Source organism: Cnephaeus nilssonii (genome assembly GCF_951640355.1).
Source record: "Cnephaeus nilssonii genome assembly, chromosome: 16".
NCBI classification, from domain to species: Eukaryota; Metazoa; Chordata; class Mammalia; order Chiroptera; family Vespertilionidae; genus Cnephaeus; species Cnephaeus nilssonii.
Window position 1 is genome coordinate 45,940,891 of NC_137087.1, and position 23,501 is coordinate 45,964,391.

The 23,501-nt window shown below is 46.3% G+C and overlaps 2 protein-coding genes across 11 annotated transcripts in view; one reads left to right on the forward strand and one right to left on the reverse strand.

Annotated features, from left to right (window-relative positions):
* The window catches only part of CNNM2 (cyclin and CBS domain divalent metal cation transport mediator 2), a 113,681-nt gene extending 96,071 nt beyond the window's left edge, over window positions 1-17,610 (forward strand). The window contains exons 6-8 of one of the 4 annotated variants that reach the window (XM_079794261.1): window positions 1,910-1,975; window positions 5,570-5,754; window positions 6,661-17,610. In XM_079794261.1, the coding sequence (XP_079650387.1) occupies window positions 1,910-1,975; window positions 5,570-5,754; window positions 6,661-6,870 (461 nt within the window). In that variant the 3' untranslated portion in view covers window positions 6,871-17,610. The other 3 variants (XM_079794263.1, XM_079794260.1, XM_079794262.1) reach the window with 3 other exon arrangements.
* Window positions 17,611-17,749: 139 nt separating this feature from the next.
* Window positions 17,750-23,501, reverse strand: part of NT5C2 (5'-nucleotidase, cytosolic II) — an 86,634-nt gene continuing 80,882 nt past the window's right edge. For 5 of the 7 annotated variants that reach the window (XM_079794269.1, XM_079794270.1, XM_079794266.1 and 2 more), the window contains 8 exons: window positions 23,330-23,437; window positions 23,005-23,071; window positions 22,245-22,415; window positions 21,393-21,443; window positions 20,856-20,907; window positions 20,691-20,751; window positions 20,374-20,550; window positions 17,750-19,060 (listed from right to left, as the gene is read on the reverse strand). In XM_079794269.1, coding sequence (XP_079650395.1) covers window positions 18,827-19,060; window positions 20,374-20,550; window positions 20,691-20,751; window positions 20,856-20,907; window positions 21,393-21,443; window positions 22,245-22,415; window positions 23,005-23,071; window positions 23,330-23,437 — 921 coding nt within the window. In that variant the 3' untranslated portion in view covers window positions 17,750-18,826. The remainder of the gene's footprint in view (window positions 19,061-20,373; window positions 20,551-20,690; window positions 20,752-20,855; window positions 20,908-21,392; window positions 21,444-22,244; window positions 22,416-23,004; window positions 23,072-23,329; window positions 23,438-23,501) is intronic. The other 2 variants (XM_079794268.1, XM_079794267.1) reach the window with 1 other exon arrangement.

The following is a 23,501-nucleotide window of genomic DNA, read 5'->3' on the forward strand; positions in this document are numbered from 1 at the left end:
TGAGGATGAATGAGGTGGTTAATATATATTTATTGCCTATATCCAGCTCGTATCTAGAGTCAGCCAGTTCTGGGTGGCTGTGCCATGGGCCATTAAGTGCTCTGCACAAGATGCCAGCAAGCGGTGTCTGTCCTAGTGGGAACATGGACACAGGTACCTGGCTCACCTCTGGGATGGGACTTGAATGGTCTCTATTGACATTGCTGTGCGTGTGCATATGTGTGAGTGAGCGTGTGAGTGTGTGTGTGTGAGTGTGTGTGTGAGTGTGAGTGTGTGTGTGTGTGTGTGTGTGTGTGTGTGTGTGTGTGTGTAGAATGGGGCAGGCAGGCAAACAGAGGTGCTGTAGTGTCACCTTGTGGCTAAAATGTCAAATGACAGGCTGTACTAGAAAACTTTTGTTACTTCTGAAAACCAGTCTCAAAAGGGGAGGGATACTTCCAGACAAGTCTGTTTTTGTCATGTTGGTCCTCAGCTGTGCCACATGACATCGCAGGCACTGAGATGTTACGGTTAGAAAGCCAGGGAAGCGTCAAGCCTCCCCTGCTCCGGATGCATCTTCGCACTCTCCCTGGGCAGGTGTTTGAGTCACATGGGCCAGTGCCCCACTGTCAATGCTGATGAACACCCCGTGTGAATGGAGCCCTACCAAGCCCACGGAAGACCCTCGGTACAGCTCAGTTCTATCATCTTCGGCTGCCAGACTTTGAGAAAGGCTCTTGGCTTCCTCCTTATTAAGAGGATATAAGGTTACCTCGTGTGATTGTTGAAAGAATCGATGTGGTGGTGCTCACATGTGCTTCGTAACCTTTAAAGCACAAAAGGAAACGGTATGACAGGTGTTGACATTGTGACTATTTGGCAACCAACCTCAAATCGGCCCACGTGAGCAGAATCGGATTCATAAGGCAGTTTTGAAAAGGAAGCTGGGAGAGTAAATTGTACCTTTTTATTGATACTGAACTGTGGCTTCATGTGAGGGTAAGTCCCATTCCGAAGAGGAATTGAGAGCAGGCCTTCATATAGATAGCTGGTGGGGCTGCTGCCTCGTTTGGAAATGCCAAAAAGGAGGGGGTTTCATTAATAGCATCTTATTACAAAGCCCAGTACCTTACCTGACTTTACCATTTGGATTTGGGATTTTGTGTGTTTGAGAGATGCAATTAGTACAGTAATCTTAAGATAATATCTTTTATTAATTTTTATTCCCTAGAAAAACCCTACAGTAATCTGTTATCGGGATCTGCCCAGTTATATGTCAAGTCTGTCGCAGTTTAGAAAACAAACCTGCCCAGGAAGTAAGACTCCTGCCCAGCACGCAGTGCTGACTGGCCTCCGGTCAGGAGGCTGCGGCTCTCTGTCTGAGTCAGTGACGAGGATGCCTGTCCTGCCCAGGAAGTGTGTGCACGTTGTTCTTTATATACTTGCCTCTAATACTCGGAAATCTCAAAGTTTTCCAGAGCAATTCAAAGCATCAAGTCAGAATTTCAATCAGACCAACTAAGGGTGTAAATGAATTGAATAACTAACTCCTTGCCACAGACAGGGATGCTGTGGGCCGTACGGGAGTGAGCAGGGGGTGCTGGCACAGGTGGCTTGGGTCCTGCTCTTGGGGCTCCTGGCTGTGGCTGGCTGTGATTTAAGTCAGAAGAGCCCATTCTGAGCGATAACCCCTGGGTGTTGCTAACGGCGTAGGAGATTTCTAGGTGACCAGGATTCCGGCCTCCCCGTGTCCCTCTTCCTGGAAAGCCGAGTGTCCTGTTTCTGTGTCCATAATGTCGTGCAGGCCTTTTCAGTTCTGGGACCGCTGGCTCGTATCGGTAGGACTGGTACCCACGCCTGTCCCCTGATTACAGAGATCTCCTTTCTTGCCTTTCGATATGGTCTCACCCTGTTTTTCTCCATTTTTCAGTTCCTTTGTCCCTGTCTCGTACCTTTGTTGTCAGCAGGACAGAGTTGTTAGCAGCAGGTTCTCCAGGTAATTCTGCATGTTTCCTTTTCATAATTCTGATTGCCGCCCTGCCTCCTCCCCCCAAGGAAAAGCCACCTTCGGTTTTTCTGTGAGCTCTAGCACTCCACGTTTCCTTGCCTTCACATGAGCTCCCAGGAACATATACGCCCACAGCAGGTGCAGGAAGGGCTTAGGGTGCTGGCAGGGAATCTGGGAGCGTGAATGGTGCGAACCCGGGAAGGAAGAGGGATTCTCCGCCCACACTGCCCACCTGGGGTTGGCGGAGTTCTTCCTCTGACCTCGGCAAAGTCGTGGTGTGTGGAGGCAGAAGCCCCAGGGCCACAGAACCGAGGACGCTTCCACAGAACACACGCCGAACGCCTGAGGGACCAGCTTTTCGTGGCAGACCCACAGCATTCCTGTCTCCCGGGAGCGGTTCCTCCGTCAGGCGGGCGGCCCGCTCCTGTCTCCCCCTCTGTGTTTTGAAGTTAGTGCCGAGCACATTCCTAACCAGCTGCTGGCATTGCCCTGCAGGAGGGTCGGCTGTGCCTGGCTCACATGTCCAGCTGCTAAAAACGAAGGCAAAGCCTTAATCTTTCTTTAATTAAAATTGCTGGGCTTCCCTATTCGATAGTACAACTTTTCTGTATTTATTCTGTTCCATACAGCTTAGATTTTTAAAATCTGACTGATGAAATTTGTGTTTGATAAGCCAATTTCAGCAAAACTCTGAAATGCTGATATTTGGTAAAGGAGGCAATACTTGTCTTAGAAACTAATGTTCCCTCAGATCTTTGCTTTGAAAAGTTTGGGGTGTTTGAGGGTAATATATAATTCATAAGGCTTTTTAAATATGTTTTTTATTGATTTCAGAGAGAGGGAGTGAGAGAGAGAACCATCAGTGAGAGAGAATCATTGATCAGCTGCCTCCTGCATGCCTCCTCCTGGGGATCGAGCCCACAACCCTGGAATGTGCCCTGACTGGGAATCGAACTGTGACCTCCTGGTTCGTGGGTCGATGCTCAACCACCAAGCCACACTGGCCTTGCTTCTAAGGCTATTTGAATGAAAACACTTGGCAGACTATACATACACACATATGGATGTGCACATACATATATGTACAGTAGTATATATGTATGCATGATTTTTTTCCTCCCCATTTTACTTGCTGGCATCTGCCACCTATTTAAAATGTCACAAAAGCTGAAGTGGAATGACTTTTAGATGAAGCTCATGGAAATTTTTTTATTTTTTTTTTTACATTTCCCATAAAACTTAAGAGATTTGTCAGCTGTGCCCACTCCATCTGAGGCAGTACCAGAAAACAGCATTTGCAGGCCCAGGACTCAGGGATGCTGGCAGGACCGGAACGTGACTCCTAAGAAATGGGTGAATCAAACCAGTGTTCCCAGCCTCTTCCACAGGTGCCTGGGGTCCCAGGGAAGAGGCGGGGAACGGCTCTTTATTGTATCTTTGGCTTAACCAGCAAACAGAGGATGCCTAGGTAGGATGCATTTTAAAAGGCAAGACAAAAAGCAGAAAGGAAACAATTCTGAGGAGACATAAAGAGGAATTAAAGTTGAAAGTTGTTTTCATAATTGTCTAAAATCTTGGCACATAAATTCGGCAACAAAACATGACCTGAACTGGAGGGAGGCCATATAGAGTCTTTAGTCCCCTTCCAGTGAACATACATACATGTCATTGCATGATGAGGGAAGGCTGGTCCTGCTTCTCCAGACCGTGGCCGTGAGGCCAGGCACTGGGTTGAGGGGAAGCTGCCTGCGAGTCTAGATATGCTGGAAGACCAGAGAAAATGCCCTGAGATCCTCCTCGGGACAAAATAACAGGAGGCTCGGGTGCACCAGGCCTCTGGTGTCTGCCTGCCAGCACACAGGGTCTGGTCAGTGAGCAAAGTGCCCTTTAAATGTTTCATTTTCTTAACCTTTAAATGGTCACACACAGAAGGAAACACCATTTTGAAGGTATCCGTAGAAATGGTGATGTGATTTTGGACTGAAACTCAGGGATACAGTGGGATCTCTTGTTTCAAAGAGCTGTGGGGTCTGTCAGCCCGGGTGAAGTCACCACCGGTAGGAAAGGCTTGGTTGTGAGGGCAGGCGTGGTGGAGAGGGAGGAACTAACAGGAAAGAACACAGTCATGTCACCCAGGCTCATCTATCGGTGCTTCATCGGCGTCAGATGCTGTGCTAAGCACTCGGTCCATTATCTCATTTTGCATCTTCATCAGGCCCCGTGAGGTGGTACCATTATTATCTGCCTTTTACAGGTAAGGAATCGGAGGCTTTGCAGCGCTGGGACATGTGATCAAAGCTCTGTTCTGCTAAACAGAAAACACCTGATAAATGTTTAATTTGCCATTTTTTCTTAGAAGATAAGTGGAGGCAACAAGAAGAACTGCTACGATGAGTTTAATTTTGACCTAAAAATGAAAAGCTGGGGGGAAAGTGGTGACATTAACATTTTAGCAGAAAGTGAACTCTTCATTTGACGTTCCTCAAGTAGCTACCATGTCTTGTTCTGGGCGTCATTATAGGAAGGACGTTTATGAATGAATGAAATCTCAGATGGTGGTCAGGATGGGATGACGGGTGGGAAACGTGAGCTGAAGTATTTAACTTGGAGAAGAAGAGATTTAAGGAGAACATACTATCTTTGAGCTTTTAAGGGCTATTCCAAGCAGCAGGGGAACAACAGCTCCATAGAGTGAAGGGGGGACTGTCATCTGAAGTTGGGGAGGCAGATGGTAGATCTTCCCTTAGCTGAAGGGTGGGGCCAGCTGAGGGCCAGCTCCTCTGTGGGAGCATCTGTCAGGACACATTGCAAAGAGGAGCTAATCTTCAGGTGGGAGTACTGGTCCCCTCCAGTCCTAGGACATGGTGCACCTCAGGACCTGCCCAGTGTGGGCACCGGTTCATAACTGTGGGCTAGATTGGAAAAGAAAACGTGAAAGAAGCCTGGGAAGGGGGCAGGTCTTACCTTAAATGAAATTTGTGTTAAAAGCAGTGGTAAACCTGCCTTTAAGAGCAACATCACTTAGACTTGCTGAACTGTCTGTCTCACTGAAGAACCACACAGCACCTAAGGTAACTTACCAAACCTCTCAGGGGTTTACTGTCTCCTCGTGTTGAAGCATCTCAGGCTGCCTGCTGGAGTCAGAGACAAATATGTTTGGCCGGGAGTTAGGGTATGAGCCCTTTAAAACACATTCTGATTCGTGAACATCCTCAAGAGTCCTTTGCTTTTGCTTCTGGCTTGGGCCGTGCCTCCCCTGGTTGTGCGTTTCGCGGCCCGGCGCCACGCTCCTGACGGGGTGCGCACCGCAGGGCCTGCGCTGAGAGACTGGGGAGGCCTGTCCCACACTCGGACAGGCTGCGCAGCCGACCCCAATGGAACCCGTCGCTGAGGGAAGCAGCGAGTTCCTGTGGGAGGCCTGGGGGGTGAGCTGTGTGGCTGAGGCGTCAGGCAGAAGTGGATTAAGCTTGTCTACTAATGACTCCTTTTTTATTATCTGGAAAATACAAGGCTGCCTTTATTGTTTATATCTACCTCACTTAAAAAGTGGTTGGGTGTGTGTGTGTTTTTCTCCATTTCCAGGTGAAAACAAGTCCCCTCCTCGGCCATGTGGCTTGAATCACTCGGACTCTCTCAGTCGAAGTGACCGGATTGATGCAATCACACCTTCGCTGGGGAGCAGCAATAATCAGCTCAACTCTTCATTCCTCCAAGTCTACATCCCAGATTACTCAGTGCGCGCCCTTTCTGATCTCCAGTTTGTTAAGGTAAGAGCAGAGAGAGCCGCTTGGCTGGACCTGGAAGTTCGAGGTCAAATCCACAGCCAGCCGTTTGGCTCCCCGGCCCCTCCACTGAGCCCCCTGTCATTCTGTGGTGCCCTGCCTCCAGCTACTGTGTCCAGGACTCAGGTGGGGAAACACATTTATGTCCTCGGCTCTCTCTGTCCAATGAGCTGCCAGCTCAGATGTGGCCGTGTGAGGGGATGAGAGCTGGAGATCTAAGAAACAGAATCGACCTTTCACAAGTCTTCATGGGCTCGGACTCCAGAGACTTGCTTGGTCCCGAAAGGGCAGAGGTCGGAGACTCGGAAGACTGGCCAGGAAGGAGTGGGAAGAGCCCTCCACTTACCTTCTGCCCTGGGACAGGCTTCTCCTTAGTCTGAAATAAAGACGCCTCTCGGAGAACAAGCCAGCTTTAGCTGATGGAAGCCTAGCTCCATTTTCTAATCTTTGGGAAACTTTGAAATAAAATTTGGAAGTGGCTTAAATCAGTAAAAACTGACTTGCTTACCAGAGTCCACTTGAACTTTAAAAAGTGGCTCCGCTTGGCTCCTGGGAGCACGCCTGCGCCTTCCCTCCTCCCCTCTCCCCCAGGAACCTTGCCTTTCCCCTCCCCTCCCCTAAGCTCCACGGGCCCTTCTTCTGCCTCTGTGACTCGTTTCCCGAGCCCATTCCTTCTACAGCTCACTTCCTCACTTCTACCACCTCTGACTTTCCAAATAAATTTTCTCTTATTAAAAGAAAAGTGGCTCAGTTTGTACTCAAGGATGACTTTCTCCCAGAGAAACATCTAGGGGCCTTTCGGGGACTTAATGTGTAACACGATGTCCAGACCAGAGAGCCTAAAACTAAGCATTATCTTGGTTTGTTTTCTGTACCATCTTCTGGCCCCAGATCTCAAGACAGCAATACCAAAATGCCTTGATGGCGTCCCGGATGGACAAAACTCCTCAGTCTTCAGACAGTGAAAACACTAAAATTGAATTGACTCTTACGGAGCTGCACGACGGGTTGCCAGACGAGACGGCCAACCTGCTCAATGAACAGAACTGTGTGACGCACACCAAGGCCAATCACAGCCTACACAACGAAGGCGCCATCTAGGGCGCCCCTAGGCCCCCCTCTCCCCCCAAATCCTGGGCCGGGCCACGTGGCCTCGCCTGTCTGACAGTGAATCCCATTAGTGTGAGCTTGTGTGCCATGCTGCGTCCTGAACACCCTGAGACCAAAGACTTTGTCCCCTCCCTGGAAGCAGCAGAGGAGGCCGGTGAGGGCAGGAGTGGAAACGAGGGCTGGGGTTTGGCGTTTGAGATTTTGGAAATGAACTTCCACCCAAATAGAATCATGTTTATTTTTTCAGCTGTACCTTTTATTATTCACTCTCCTCCTCCTTTGATTTGCATGAAGTTGAAAATTGTTGGGATTTGTTTTTTTCAAGAGATCATGTTTTTAGAGTGTCTTTTGCAGAGTTTTAAGTTGTCCTGCCTGAACTCTGCTGTGACCCCCAAGATGTGACCCCAGTAGGATGGACTTGCCCCTCCAGTGGCCTTCCGTGGCCCCTCCAGTGGCCTTCCGTGGCCCACCCTTCCTCTGTGCCCCAGTGGGTGTCGCTGTGGAACGTGAAGGACAAACGAAGAAAACCTGGTTGCCGCAGACCTGCCGAGTCTGGGACGTTGCGGGGTGGAGCCTGCGCGGGGACCTGCAGCCGCCTCTCTGAGCTCAGTGTTGTTCTAAGTTAATGTTTAACTGTGTCCCTTTCCCTCAGAAAGGTTTAACATGTGCTTGGAATGTGATTTTGCTCCCACTCTTAAGGAATTTTTATCACCAAAATGAATGTTAATGAATTTTAAACCCATGGTTTATCATTGGCAAGAGGCAAGGTGACTTCATCCCGACGTTCCCACAGCCCGGGATCTGGGGCGGCCAGGCCGCCTGCCCGTCCGCTCTTGTTGACCGGAACGCTGCTACACGGATGCCAAACGGAAACCTCCCCCGGGGCTGCCGAGCAGCCACGCGTGTGGAGCTCAGGCTCCTCCCCACGCGCCGGGAGTGATGGTTAGGAAGGAGTTGGACCCTCCGGCCGTGCTGGGCCCACACCCGGAAGGCGTTTCTAAGCCCATGTGTTAAAGGAGGGACTGCAGGCACTGCCAGCCCCGGCCCCTTTCCGGGAGCCCACTCCCTCCTCCCCCGTGTCCCGGGGGGCCCGGTCGTGGCTGTGTCCCTGCCCGAGGACCTGTGCCTCCGCCTCGGACGTGGCCACGCCAGAGAGGCCGCCTGGCCCCACACAGGGGCTCAGAAACCAAATGTGTGTGGTGGCCATTTCATGTGTATGTCTGTCTGATTTTAATACCAAATTCATCACGTGTAGTGAAATTAATGTCGGGAGGTGTGACTTGAGTGACTCAATTCTTAACTGTCCTATCTGTGTTTTAAGTGTTAGCCCGAGGGATGTGTGCATTTTGTTGGCAACATTCAACACGGAAGTGAGTTCCTACTGAGCGGCTTTCTTATAGAAATGTCTGTCCACGCTGCCTCCAGCCACGAAGATAGCATTGTCCCCATGGCCCCGTTTCTTCTCCGCTCAAGGCAGGGCCGCGCCGCGGAATGACCAGCAGGTGCTGGGTGCCTTCGGGCGAGCCGTGGGATGGCTCCGGTGCCAGATGCACTCTTGGCGAGTATTTCCTCTGGGTTTCAGTCTTGGAGTGTCTTCCTCATTCGGTGCCAGGCCCTAGTGAGGGACGTGCTGGCCTCACCTTGTGGTAGAGGGTCTCGGGGTACCCTCTGAGGGGGCGGTGTGGCCTGCTGCTGGCCCCAACCTGCCACCGTGGGATGGAGCCTTGCATCATGGCGGGGGTGGGGGGCGTCTTTGATCTGAGTTTAAGATGCATCTGGCTGAGCACAGCCCAGTGTGACGGGAACCGGACTGTGTGTAGGGCGTGCAGACATGAGTGTCCCTGAGTGGAGCCTGGGCCTTGCGGGGGCAGGAGCTTCTCCCCGAAGCCATGCCACTCGGCCCGGCCGGCACTGGCCTTCGCTGTGGTCTGGGGAGCCCAGCCGAGGCTCCTCTGGCCTTGAGGGTCCTGCCCACCAGCCTCTCCTGGCCGACCTGCTTCTCCACACAGCCCGTCTCGGGCGCCTTCTACAACTGGAAGGAGCTCTGCAGTCAGTTACTGTGGGGGGTCTTTTCAGAGCCTCCCCCCGACCCCCGACCCCGCCCCATTCCTTTTATGAACCCTAAAGCTCAGTGAGAGTCGGAAAGGACTGATTCCAGCTGCTGCCTCCTTGACTTCAGGGGGAAGCATAACTTCTTAATCTCTTACTGCTCAGCATGGTGGCTCTGTCCTCTGTAAAGCAGCCGGCAGGGGTGGCTTTGCACGGGGCTCCGAGGACGGAAGTTTAACCTCCCTGTACGCTTCTATAAACCACTCTTTACCTTTTGACTGTTCACGCTGTTTTATAACAACAGAGAATAAAAAATAATTCCTGTCTGGCCCCGAAAGGCATGAAGGTTAACACATGGCTATGGTTGCATCTGCTTCGGGGGATGCTCAGACCCTTCCAACGACCACGCGAGCCACCAGATTTCTTTCCCAGGCCCCGCCCCCTGGAAACGGACTGCAGGCTGTTGAAGGAGAAGCGCTCGCTCCCTGCCTCCCTGGGCAGCAGGAGAGTGGTTCTGGCTCAGAAGGTCGGTACCGTCCCCGTCTGTGAAGTAAACGGGAGTGGGCAGAGAAGGACAGATAGTTCAGATCGCGCTGTGCAGGGGCCAGTCCTTAGCACCACGTGGCTCGTCCTCTCCTGGGGCTGCGCTTTGTGAGGGTGGAGGGAGGGCTGTGTGGCAGATGCAGGTCCTGGGTCCTGAATTCTGGTGAAGCCCTTGTCGGACCCAGGGCCTCTCCCTCCATGGCCTCCGTGGCCCCTGCTGTGGAACCTCTTCCCACGCAGCCTCCCTGGCACCCTAAAGGTTCAAACGGAACCGGATTGAGTATCCAAATGTCCCCAGGACTGTCGGCTTTCTTTTTATAAAGGAAAGTGTGGCTTTTTACCTACTGCCTTAGAGGTTCTCTCCCTTTATTTCCCTGTTTTATATCATCAGGAAAGTCCAAAATCATGTACTTAAACTCTTAGAAAAACAAATCCTTAAGATTTGTTCCTGGATATTGGGTGCTAATCAACTAGCCTACGCCTTGATTCTCACCGAGTTTGAATTTGAAAGGGCACCCCATTCAGCTCTGTTCCCCTCCCTCCCTCCCCCACTTCCCAGGCCCACAGAGTTGGCTTCCCCAGGTGGGAGGGAGCAGGGCATCTGACTATTTTCTACTGTTCTTTCAAGGAACTTGTGTACAAATGTGGAATACAGAACTCCACACCATCAATATGAAACATTTACTGTGAATATATTTACCTGTGCTATACCAAGACCATACGACGAAAGGACCAGCTTTTTCAGTCTAGGAAAATAGATACAAGTAGAAATTCATTTTCCATAGACAGTGAAGCAACAGGTATTTGGGCTAAGCAGGGACCATGAACTTCTGCCCCCAAATTCTCAGGTTGAGAAGCAGACCTAAGTAGCCATGGCTGATTGAGCGTGTGTCTGGCTGGTCAGAAACAAACAAACCCAACCGTCATCTGAAAGCCAGCCAGGGACCTGTGACTATCTCCCCCTTTTCTGGGCCAGGAGACCAGGATGCCTCCAGTGTTCCCAGGGGTGACCCTGGCAGAGGCCTGACCTAGGCTGGCACAGGGAGGTGTTCAGCTTGTTCCCTGGGATTGCAAGCAAGAGGCCACCAGGGAGGGTTGGCTTGGTGCCCATCGCATGACCCAAGCTCCCTGTTGGCAGGGGCCGCGGGGACAGCTCCCCTCGTTTCTCTTGCGGGGGGCCAGGACGCCGAGGCCGAGCGGCAGTGCAGGTGGCAGTGCAGGTGTGCGGCTTCGTCAGTGCTCTTTCCCGCTGAGGACACAGGTCTTGTCCGGGGTCAGGTTTCATTCCATTCTGTTCTGGGTGGGTGGTAGGTTAGCCCAGAATTAGGAGGGACTAGGTTCAGCATGGAAGCGATTTGGGGATTCAGAAACCTTTCTGATGTAAATTTATCAGTGGGCAACCTACTCGGGTTTTTATAACTCAGGGCCATTTGCTGATCTTTATCTTCTCATATTTCTGTTGTATTCAAGTGGGCTGATGGGAGAGGTAGTCCAGAAAATTCTAAGCGGAGAGGTTCGTTGTCTGGTTTGGGGGTGAGTGGGGGCACCCAGGCCCAGCTTGCTGATGGCACCATTCCTCAAGGCTGAGAGGGGGCCTTCATTCCTTCTGCAGCGAATGCTTTCTTGCTGTTTTGTGTGTTTTTTCCTGTTCTGTCTGGTCAGCCCTGAGGGCATGAGGGAGAGGGCACTTCATGGCAACGGCAGAGCCTGAGCAGCTTTTCTCCCACAATCTCGGTGGGCTGGGACCGTTTTTGCTCCTTAGATCTCTGTGGTTGGCTCAGCTCCAGTAAGCTTTCTCTCAGGATGTGCTAGAGCCACTGACATCATCTCACTAGAATTGTCTTAAATAGCTTTTGATGGGAAATACCAGGCTGTTCTTAAAGCAACATGAAAATGAAGGTTCTAGTGGCACGAGAGTAGAGTTCTAGGCATTTGTATGCCAAGGTTCCGATGTACACAGAGCCGGCATGTACTCTAAGACTTGAGTGAATACATGTTTTCTATTTTTAATACCTAGGAGTGTTTTAAACATGACCAAATTGGAAGAAAGACGGGAGAACTGTCTTGCCTCCTTTGGCAGGCCAGCTTCTGGCATTTGCCCACCCACATCTGACTGACATGGATTCACTAGAAAGGGATTCTTTGGGGCCAGACTCCTCTTCAAACTCACCCTAGAGAGGACTATCAGATGGACCAGGGGGGCTTGGGTGCCTTAGCGTTGTAGACCCAGGCCCCTTGGATAGGAACGGCTGGTCTCAGACTCCCAGAGCAGAGAGGAGTGGGGAGAATAAGGCCTCAGGACTCTCGCTCCGCAGAGAGCCCCGGCCTAGCTTCTGGCTCATTACTGCGGGGTCTGAAGTCTACTGTGAAGGTAGAGTGTATCAGTCCATCGACCTTCCTTGTTTCTGGAGTCCTTCAAACCCACAAATGTATATGCTTTGTTTTATGTTATTTATTATGTACATATTCCTCTACTGTTAGCACATCGTCTGTGACTGAGGTGAGATCTGTTCCTGAGCCCCTCACCCAGACTCTGTTGTCCCTTCAAGTGGGTGAGAAGGCAGCAGTTTTGCTTTTGTTTTGTCTTAAACAGCTGCTGCTCTTATGTTGGTTCTATTGCCCCGGCCCCTTTTATTGGGACCTCTATTCCTATGACCAGTGTCTGGGATGAGGGTGGAGGCAGGTTTCTCACCCATGGCAGGGCCTCTCAGGTACCTCTGTGAAATACTTTAATATATAGGTGGTTTCCTAGTTACTAGTTCTATTCTCTAGTAGCATGGCTGTGAGATCAGAGTCTCCTTCCTCCCTCCCTTCAAAGCCAGGGCGGTGGCCTAGCCCTACACCAGTAATGGCCTCTTAATTCCCACCTTTGGATTATAGAATTCATCTCTCTGGAGCCTGCCCATCTGGGCTGCTAGTATGTCTTTTCTTGGTTTTGAGGCCCAATGCCAACATTGCCTTGGCCCTCAAATAAGACCCTGCTTTGTGTCTGATTTTCATCCTCCTTAGCCTTTATTCACTGTATTATAGTGCACATTTCATGCTTTTCAGCAGTGAAGTTTTCTGAACACAGTATTCAGAGCTGTGTACATAAACCTAAAGCACAAGTGACATGTATAGGTTTCATGAGCTGATTGTCATAATGAATGCCTTTTATAATTCAAATGATGTTGTAGATTTACAATCTCTATTTATTTTGTACCAATTTGTAAATTTTGTGATTGTTTTAAAAGGTTTTTGTTCATTTCTATTCTATTTAGATAAATTATTTTCTTTTCACCCTTATAGCAGGTGTGTGTTCCCTCTTTCCCTTTTCATCTATGCAACACCAGCCTGGGTCCCCTGCCCAATTGCTTGGCTTTACTGGTGGGAAAGTTGGAAACTGTTATCAGCTTAGTAACACAGCAGGGCATTTCCTTCAGACATAAATCACAAAGTTGCGTGTTAAAGGTGGGTGCTAGAACCAAGTCTCAACATATAGCCTGGTACAGCCAATTCCAGGGGAATGTCCCTTTGCAAGGATTGTAATGTCTCCCGTTTATTTTAGGTAAGGACGCTGAATGCATCCAAATTTGCCCCAGAAATTTGGTGCTCAGTCACTAATAACACAACCATCTGGGCAACTCTCTCAGCTGTTTTTTCCTAGGCAAGACTGAAGGCCTCATCCAAGCCTCTCAATTGGCTCTCAAAGATGAAACCCGCTGTGGGGCCTCCCGTTACACGAAGCCTAGGGTGGAGAGGATGCGCAGACTTAGAGTTATACCATCATCGGTGTGGTGAGTCGTGCTCTGATGCTCTGGAGGATCCAGGCATCCACAGTCCCTCTGTGACCTCTCTCTAGACCACATCTTTTTGGAATCCTTTTTTCCTCCACTCTGAGAATTGAGCCTCTTACCTGGTCCCGTATTTTTCCCACCATTATTATTTATGACATTTGTGGTCTGTTTTACTTACTGCTTGTATCCTGTGGATGTAGACATTTCGGTGAAGTGCTGACAAGACTGGCTTGACACTGCCTGACCTAACCACCATCCCAGCTCCCCGATCATTATCCCCACTTTCTTGAAAGTAGAAGGCAGATCTGTATTCCAGTGGAGGGCTACCTTCTTGGGGGCCTGTTTGCTTTTAGAAGCAGAGCAGGAAGCAAGCAGGGCCAGGGAAGGAATCATCTCTCCAGCACATCCACACCCAGTTGGTTGCTCTTAGTTTTTCCGACTTTACTCACGTTGTCTAGATGAGTGCTCCGAGGAAAATAGAGGCGATAAGATTTGCCTAAGCTTTCTGTCTGCATCCACGTGCCATGTGTTAGTTCATTTCTAAGCTTTATTGTGAAAAAAGCTTTGAGGTTTCAATTTCATTTAACAAATTGTCCTCTCCAGGGCATCTTCTCAGTTCAGCATTTAAGACACAGATAGTTATCTGAGGATCTTGTAGAGGAAGTGAGTGTACAAACTGAATGACCTTTTCATAGCTTGGAGTTGATTTCTGAAAACTTATTTGATACTTTCTGAAGGTTATTCAATACAGATGATTCCTTATTAAAGTCAAAAGTTGAATTACACCGAGTGGCCAGATTATGATGATCTCTGAACGCATAATAATCTGGCCACTCAGTGTGTGTGTGTGTATATATACACATATATATATATATGTGGCCATATTATTATGCATTCAGAGATCATCATAATCTGGCCAGTCAGTGTATATTAGCTAGTAAACTTTTGCTTTTGTTATATTACTTTCATTTCCGCTCCAAGATCCTCATATCTGTGCTCTTCCTTTCAAAGAAGTTTCAGAACAAAGGAGTGATGATAGGGCCCTTTCTCTGGGACAGGCCATCTCCCTGGTGGATGACTGTAAGGCCTAAGGATACCAGGGAGACTCAGTTGCCAGGATTTTTTGTTAAAGTGCTTTCCTTCCAGGATAGTAGTGATTGTGAAGCACTCTAGGCCAACACAAGGCAGGAATTTTTACTCCTCACCTGAGGGTATTTTTCCATTGATTTTTAGAGAGTGTGGAAGAGAGAGGGAAAGACAGAGAAAAATTGATGTGAGAGAAACACATTAATTGGTTGTCTCCTGCACACACCCTGACTAGGGCCTGGGCCAGGGAGGAGCCTGTAACCGAAATATGTGCCCTTGACTGGAATCGAACTTGGGACCCTTCGGTCCACAGGCCAACACTCTATCCACTGAGCCAAACCAGCTAGGACACAAGGCAGAAATTTTTAGATTGAGCCAGCTCCCCTACCACAGTTCTGCTACATCAGTGATTTGAGGGCAATGGGTCAAAAAAATGAAGTTACTTGCTTCAGAATACCTACCCACCCCCACAAGTCAAAGATTACCTTTGGTGAGAATCCTCTCTCAAAAAGACTGGACATGTAATGAACATTTTTCTATGTTGGGAAGGACTGGTTGGCAAATCGTCTTTCCCAGGATCTCAGGAACTTGTGAGACTTGAGGAGGACTTTCTCTTTCATGGGAAGAACGTGCACTTGGCTGCTTTGGCTCTGTGTGTGTGTGTGTGGTGGTGGTGGGGGGATCTTGGCCCAGACTCTCCAGACCTTGTCTACAGCCCTGGCTAGATATGACTTGGGAGAAAGGGGAGCTCAGCTCAAAGGGAGAGCAAGCATTTGGGGACATACTTGTACCTTTAGCTCATAAAGCTATCTGTCTAATACACTTTTTTTCTAGTGATAAAATGGAACAAAAATATAATTTCTGTGTTAAACAAAGGGACCAGACCAAACACTGGTCATCTGTTTTAAGTTGGAAAATATAAGATTACTTAGACCCGTGGTCGGCAAACTGCGGCTTGCAAGCCACTTGCGGCTCTTTGGCCCCTTGAGTGTGGCTCTTCCACAAAATACCACGGCCTAGGCGAGTCTATTTTGAAGAAGTAGCATTATAAGAAGTTTAAATTTAAAAAATTTGGCTCTCAAAAGAAATTTCAATCATTGTACTGTTGATATTTGGCTCTGTTGACTAATGAGTTTGCCGACCACTGACTTAAGACTTACAGAACCAGAGTCAGCAAACTTGAGATGAAATGTTCTGTTTAATTGGAGTACTTTTGTGTTAAAACTCTTCAAAGGGACTTAACTACTGTGTATATTTTATTTTTGAAATTACATACTTTTGTTGGAACAAGTCAGATGGTTATGGCCCTGGAATGAAGATACTGTGTCTGAGGACAGGGAAAAATGGTTGAGATAGCCAGGTTAGGTAGAAAGTTGCATTGTTCATTCCTAAACAAGGGCATTTTTCTTTTTTGATGTGCTTTCTGCTACTTCTACATACTCGGCAGTAAGAGCAGTATGGAACGCCGGGGTCACTCTATGCCGCCTGCCTCTGCTTCCTGGTTGCTGTGCGTCCTCCACTTGTTGGTAATAGTGCACTGTTTTTCTTATATTTTCAAGGATGCTTAGGTAGCTCCATGGTAAAGAATTCATTCTCAGGGCCTCCTAAAGTTATGTATCATTTGAAATTGTTCCATTTGAGGAAAAACATTTAAGAGCTCTAGTCACCAAGAAAGAATGTCATGAGAAACCTAAGTACTGAGACATAAACTACTAAACCAAGTGAGGGATTGGGCCAGTAACTGTATGGCAATAGCTAGATCATAGTTACCATTTTTCCCACCACCAAAGAAAGATGAAATAGTTTCCATAACATGGAATGTGGACAAGGCTCTATCCTTAATGCAGACTTAGATATGCAGTTGTTTGTCTCAGGCTATTTGTGGTGAATAAGCACAGTATTTTTAAATGCTCTTGGCGGTCTTGGAAAAATTTCAGGACTTTAAACTTGTTGACAAAATAGTTATTTCTAAATCTGATTTAATATCTAAACATGGACAAAGTACTTTTAAATCTGACATGTCACTGCAAGTGGCTTTATAGTGGTTGCTTAAAAACAATACTTAACATGACTAAAGGATTTGTAGCTCTAAGTTATTCTAGTTCTAAGAACCACTTCTAAAAGCATCTTATAAAGGGTAGCTTGAGGACTTGCTTTCTTATTTTAAGTCTCAGCAGAACATCTGAGGTCTAAACAGAACACTAACGCTCTTGCTTTAACGGACTTTTCTGAAACGCACCATCTGAACTTTGACGGGCCGCCTCTGAGGAGATGGACGTATGTGGCGATCCTTCTTGCCGAGGAAACCCAGCAGCACTGGGCTCTGCTGTGCCCGACGAGCTGCTGGCTGTGTGCCCGGGCCCCTGTTAGCCTGTACCTGCCCCTTTTACAAAGCCTGAACATCAGTGGTGTTCTTCACATACCCAGGAAAGATTCTGAAGAGTTGGGAGATCAGTCTAAAACACCTCAGGTTTTAAAAAAGGGAGGTGGGGGGTATGTTTTAAATTCAGCTTCCTTTAACTATTGGCAAGAGCCACTCACATTCATGTTTTAACAAGCCCAATTGCAGCTGCCTGCCCATGGCTCACTTATTCCCCAACACACTCTGTTCTGGATCTTAGACGTTTATGGAATGTGAGCTCTTTAAAATACGTTTTGGTGGTCCTTAAGTTGTAACCATCAGTGGAATTCTTTTCCAATTGTGTTTTTCACTTCTCAGTCTTTGGACCCACTGCCAGAGACATCTGACTAAAAAGAGTCTATTACATAGATGAGATCTTACGTGGACAATACAAAAAGTGGGGTAAATTAAAGCAAACTGCTCATGTTGGTCCTTGCTGTAAAAGGGAAGGTATGTAAATTAACTCTTATATGTTAGCTCTGTAGTTACAATAACTCACTTAAAAATTCTTTGGCTTTGCGAAAATTTAAGACCATGTGTAAACTGGGCAACATCTCTATCTTAAGTGAGAATAATTAATAGCTGGGATGACCATATATACATTCTCTAAAATATAAAGCAAGACAGTATCTAATTGCTATTTGCAATACCATTTCCAAACATGATACTTTAAAAGTAGTACATATTCCTAATAGATACCAGTTAGAATGTATGTTTCTTGACTTGACAGTATAAAGCCACAGATATTGAAAGCAGTGAGGTAATACGGCATTAGCTAAATTACTGTGTTCCCTACTATATAATGATTTCAAAAAGAAAGGAAAAAAGCCTTACCTCACAGTCCTATACCAAAAAATTTTCCATGAGAAAATTGAGGCCTATTTACATGCTATAAATTTAACCATTAACCATGCTAGACTATATTTTTAGGAGAGAGTGTCAAATTGATGTCACTAAGCTAAACCTAAACCCAACAGTTATTACAGCTGTGCTACAGAAGAGGTCAAAGTCAGTATTAGAAATATTATACTTTATTGAGTTCTAGAGCAACTAATCGACCCTCCCATGTTGACCAATGACATAAGAATGAAGGATAAAGTTAGGAGTCTACACCACTGTACTGGGAGGTAGTTATAATACCCCCTTCCCTAGTGTATACAGTAATGATCTATTCTTGTTCAAGACAAGAAGTGATTTCTGGGATTCTGAAGTGAATTCACTCACACTGATTGTGCCCTCTGCTTTAGTAAAGTTTTGACTTACAGAGCCCACGTTCTATCTTCTACTGCTTGACAATGAAACTCAGCACTCGAGAGGATAGAGAGAGCTGGAATTCAGTATCACAAGCCACACAATATAGCCCACACCAATGAATTTACTCAGTTATGCTGTAATATAAGAAAGTTCCTCCTTTTCTTTTGGGGGGCTTGTTCCTTTGTCCTCTTTCAACTAAATTCTATAGCTCTGTCCCAGATGAGAAGATTGTTTTTTGAAAAGAAATAAAAAGCTTATCAATCATAGAACTGTAGAAATAGATGAAACTGCTGCAGTGCATTCCAGATCAGCCCTACAGCAAGTAGAGAACACAAGGAGCCTTGACCTTAACAGAAGACTACACTTGTTCCTGGAAACAATATATTTCTCCACTGATATACAATACTATGAAATGCACTGAAAAAGATGGGTTTTGGAGTAAGAGCACAATTTGTAACATAACAGCACTTTTGGATCACCTCTGTCCATCTTCCTTGTTCCATTCTGAGACACTTAACAGACTGAAACAAGACAAGGAAACAGTGTCACAAGCCACAACGGAGCCCTCTTCATGCAATTCAGCCCAGCTGTTACCCTTCCTGTTTCCCAATACAGACTCCATTACAATTTTAAACCATCTGTAAAGACTGTAGACACACAAAACTAAAACAAGTATTTCCCTATGATTAGAATTATCTTAAGGGCTTCAGAAACTTTTCAGATATACCTTTGATGGAATGCCCCCCCCTCCCGCTAGGACCCAAGCAGGGACATGGTCTGCTCCTGTGAGTCCTGCCAGAACTTGTTTAATGGGTGTTCAGAGTTTTGGTTTTCGTTCTTATTCTTCCTCTTCCTCCTCTTCATCATCATCTTCATCATGGCAGTGTGTAATTTCCTGGGGGGCCAGTGGGAATAGGTTGGGGGGTTTAATCTCACTAATCGACCGTGTCAACTGGTGCCGCTTGTAGTCAGTATCTTTGAAATCCACTGAAGTACGGTTCCGGGTGGCAAGCGGGGACTCCATCTCATTGATATCTACATGTGTGTGTTCCACCGTTGATTCATGAGGCATCTAGAACAAAGTCAGAGGTTCAGAAAGCAGTTGGAGCTATTTCCCAAACCCTAACCCCTCTAGTTCAAAGATGCTTTAATGATGCTATCACAATTCCAGTAAATGCACTGCATCATTAAGAACATTACAAACGTGCACGGTCTTTCTTTTGATTAATGTTACTTGAAAACTTTCCACTCCCAACACTGCTCCACCATGTGGGTGCAGAAAGAGTATGTCCATTTCCGCAGGCTCCAGCAATCAACCAGGCAATATTAAATATGCTGCCAGTGTATGACTGCCCAGGTTTATCAAGCATAAAGTATGAAATGATCCAACAGCAAATGATTCGGGAGCCCAGGCAACTAAGGTAACAGGATGCGCATTATACAGAGGGCAGCCATAACTATCCCATACCTTGTATGTACAGTGTTCACCAGCAGATAAATCATTGAGTTCCAATCTACTTTAAAAATAATGTCATGAGCTTTCCACTAGCATTTGGTTGAAGAGGTTTAATGATCAGCTGCTTGCCTCCTGTGTAAAGAGCCTTTTCTGAATCACTGGTGTTCCTGGCTGAGCTAAGGTTGATCTTAGCAGTACAGTTTGTGACGATTTTTAAAAGTACTGCTCCACAGTGAGCTGCTACACTTTTCCCCACTCTTTCTAGCTTAGAAATCAGATGAACGCTAAGCTTTCCTATTTGACTTATTTCACTGTTTAGTGATCATCACTGCATGAATACAATTCTTAGCAGTGGTCTAGCCCACAACAGCTTATTCCTTCTTGATCCTCTAGTTATTTTAAAATATCTTCAGTCTCATCTTTACACTTTCCAGCAAAAAATTTTAAATGCTACTTTGATTGTATTCACTTAAGTTCCAGGAAAGTGGTGGCAATTTCTCTCACAGATCTGGGAAGCCTCCCGACCTATCAACTTAAAGAGCTGCTCTCCTCTCCCTCTGTAGGTGGCCATGCAGAGAGATGTCTATCATGGACCAGAGGCCAACCCAGTTTAGGTACTGAAGTGTCTTCCTGGAACTTCCTAAAGCCACCTACCCTCTTCTTTCTTTCTCAACCCTCAAAACTGTGCCCAGATCATGTACTATAGCCTGAAACTGGGTAAAATGAGAGAGAAGAGAGCCTTATTTCCTTTCTCACAGCAAAAGCAGTCCTGAAACATAGATCACAGTATCAGAGCATAGGAATATAAAAACCACATTTCTCTCAGTGCGAACAAAAGAGGAAAGACTCCTTTTTGTGCAACCCACCCTTGGTCTCTGTGCACGTTAACTGTGTAACTGTAAACGTAGCTTACAGCTGCACTGACTCACCAAGACGTGGGCAGCTCTGAAGAGGTAGCTGAACGGGTAATACAGCAGGTTGATGAAAGATGCGGCATAGAGGTCAGCATAACGCATCACCTGGCTGGCAAAGAGGGTTTGCCGGGAGCCACTGCGAAACAGGCTTCCCATCATCCCATAGCACATGTCCATGTCATGAGTTACTTTCTAAATCGAAGAATAAGACTGTCAGCTCATTCAAAAACATATTTGTGCACCGGCTATGTGCCAGTCCCTGTACAAAATGAGAAATACGAAAAATCACAAACTTTATTTTGCAAGTTTTCTCCCAAATCCCATTTGGATACCTTAATACGTCTCTGGATGGAGCTAATGTCTGGGCGCTCATTGCTGCTGCTGTCAAGGTGCCTGGAGACAAATGAGAAATCCAGTGAAAATCTCTCTAGAAAGGACATCTCTTATACCTAGGGGACTCCCAAAAAGGTAGCTAAGTTTTAGGGGAAAAAACTTACTTGTAGAGTTCAGCCAAGAAAATATCCAAGCTCTGAAGCTCTTCAAAAAGTGCTTGTTATGGTTTGGAAGGAAAATGAAAATATTTTAGATAAAAAGCATCCAGTTTTTAATTACTGCTGAAACTACATTTAAAAAGGTTGCAGATGTGACTGAAAAGTAAAGCCATAGGTGAGTGTATAAAATAACTTCTCGGGCCCCCTTCAGTAAAACCCACTGCTACCCTGCCTGCAATCTGGGAGCAGATGAACATCAGTATTTCCTCTGCCTTTTTTCTACTGACTCACTGCTGACCACAACTCTTCCAACTGGATGCTGAGTCTAAGCTTACAAAGTGCCAATTCACACCCCATCTCAGGTGTGTCAGCAAAGCAAGTATTAACAGAGAATGAGGTGACTTGTCCATAGTTACAAGTCTAGGAAATAGGGCCAACTCCACTAGATTTCTAAAACTTCGTAAGTGGGAAGTTGAAAATGTGGATGAAAGGCTAGCCAGAAAATTTCACTGATAAGTACAAACAATACCAACCAATACCAACCAACAGCCAGCACCTGCTGCATGCTGCCTCTGTGTTCCAGCTTTTCTCCACCTGGGTTCCCCAAAGAGAATTAATGTAATCATTGTATAGAACAAATTTTCTTTATCTGCCATCTTTGGGAAAATGGAGTCATTTTCTCTGTTCTGTTTCAGATGAGGAGCCCTGGTTGAGAAGGGTTGTTACTTGTATCTTCCTTATATACACCTTACCTCAGTTGAGCCTCATCAGCTTTATGAGGTAGGTATTACTACCCACATTCACACTTGAGGAAACGAAGGCAGAGGGTGTCTCAGTAACTTGCCTAAGGGCATGCAGGCATTCCATTTTTCCACACTGTTTGAAGTTACGTAAAGATATAACTTTACATAACTAAATCCACAGCTCACATTTCAGTGTCCACAGCATAGCTCAGTTCAGAGAATGGAATTTGGCTCCATTCTCTACTTCTCAGAAGAGCAAATAAAAAATATCAGGAGGTGATTAACACTCAGAGCCATCAATGCCCCAGAGTCACAGAGCTGGTAGAAGAGAGACTGGAACTAGTAGCATGGTTGGACAAACAGGACTAACGAGGAGAGTGGAATTCCCAGGTTAGCTGCTATTGTAATAGAACTCAGGGAGTAACATTTTATACTTAAAATGGAAAGGATTCAAGAAGAAAGCTGAACAAGATAACCTCTCTTATTTCCTCCAATTCTGGACTTTGTGAAATATTGGGCTGTTTGGGAAATAATTATGCAAATATCAGGGCCCATCTGTTGACCCCCCTGCATACAAAGTACTGGTTCACAGCTAGCAACTTATTTTATAAATCTTTGATACAGTTAATTTATATAAGAAATGGCTCCTTACAACTCTTATCAGTCCAGACATGAAGCTCCTGTGCAAGTTCAGGAATCACCAAGAAAGTTCGCCACCCTTGTCGTTTCTTTGATTTCAAAATGTCCCCAAAAATATGATCTCCAATATACAAAATGTCCTTGCCCTTGGCTCCCAACAGATCACAGATTGTATCAGATGAACCTGAAACAATAAAGAAAAAAATGTCCCCATATTAAAAAAACAGCATTCTCAGTACCATAACGATTAAATACTGTGCTGATTAATTTTTTTCTTACAATTATGTGAGGAACACACTAGAAAAGGCTCACCTTCCTTAAAGTCAAAGTCCCACAATTTATCTTTTTCTCATTTTTTAAATTGCCTCCTACATGTCTCAGCATTAGTATTGACTATAACCCTCAAAAGTACCACCTTTTTGTCATCATAGATCTGGTATTAAGTTTATCACTCCAACAAAATATGTATTTGTGTCCCATAGGGGCTACTTGAGGACTACCCCCAAATGATTTCAAGACACTGAGAAACAGCCTCAAATAAGTAAAAGATTGGGTGAAAAATCAAAGATTCATTAGAACATACTAACAACTTCTCAACCCCATTCTCCCTGACTCCTATTGCATTACTAGAGGACTGAAGTATTTACTTGCTGTAGATGATATCTTTAGGATACTAAAGGGTATATGAGCCACTATGCTAGGAGGACATCAATGCTTTCAGGGTGAGGTCTGAGCAGAGACACACACCAAATAAAGGGAAGGCTGCAACTCACCTCCTGAGTAGACAATACCATGCTGTAAGGGCCCTGTGTAGGTACCAATTTTCAGCTTGCCAGTTTTCTGTGAGAAGAGAATATGAACTTTGTAATACTTTATCATTCTATCATAATATCTATCCAAAATGCTACTTGGCTAGACAAACAAATGAAAGTCACTTTTGAATTATTCGGCTCCCTCAATTAAAACCAAGTCTTAGAATAATTTCAAAAGAGAGATACAGCTAAGTAGATAAAAATACCTGTTTCCTTAGGGAGAGTGGGAGTGGGGGAAGGAGAAACACGAAGGACAATGTGCAGACAGAACATCCCCTCAACTTACAGTATCCACCTGACGAAGTACTGTGCCTTCTCCAAAAAAGAGTGGTTTCCGTGCATCCACCAAGATCAGGTCAAAGTAGGACTGCCATGGTCGATGGGAGCTCCCAGGCTGATGAAGCAGAAACAGCAAAAACTGAAACATCACTCCTAACCTTAAGGCACTAATATTTAAT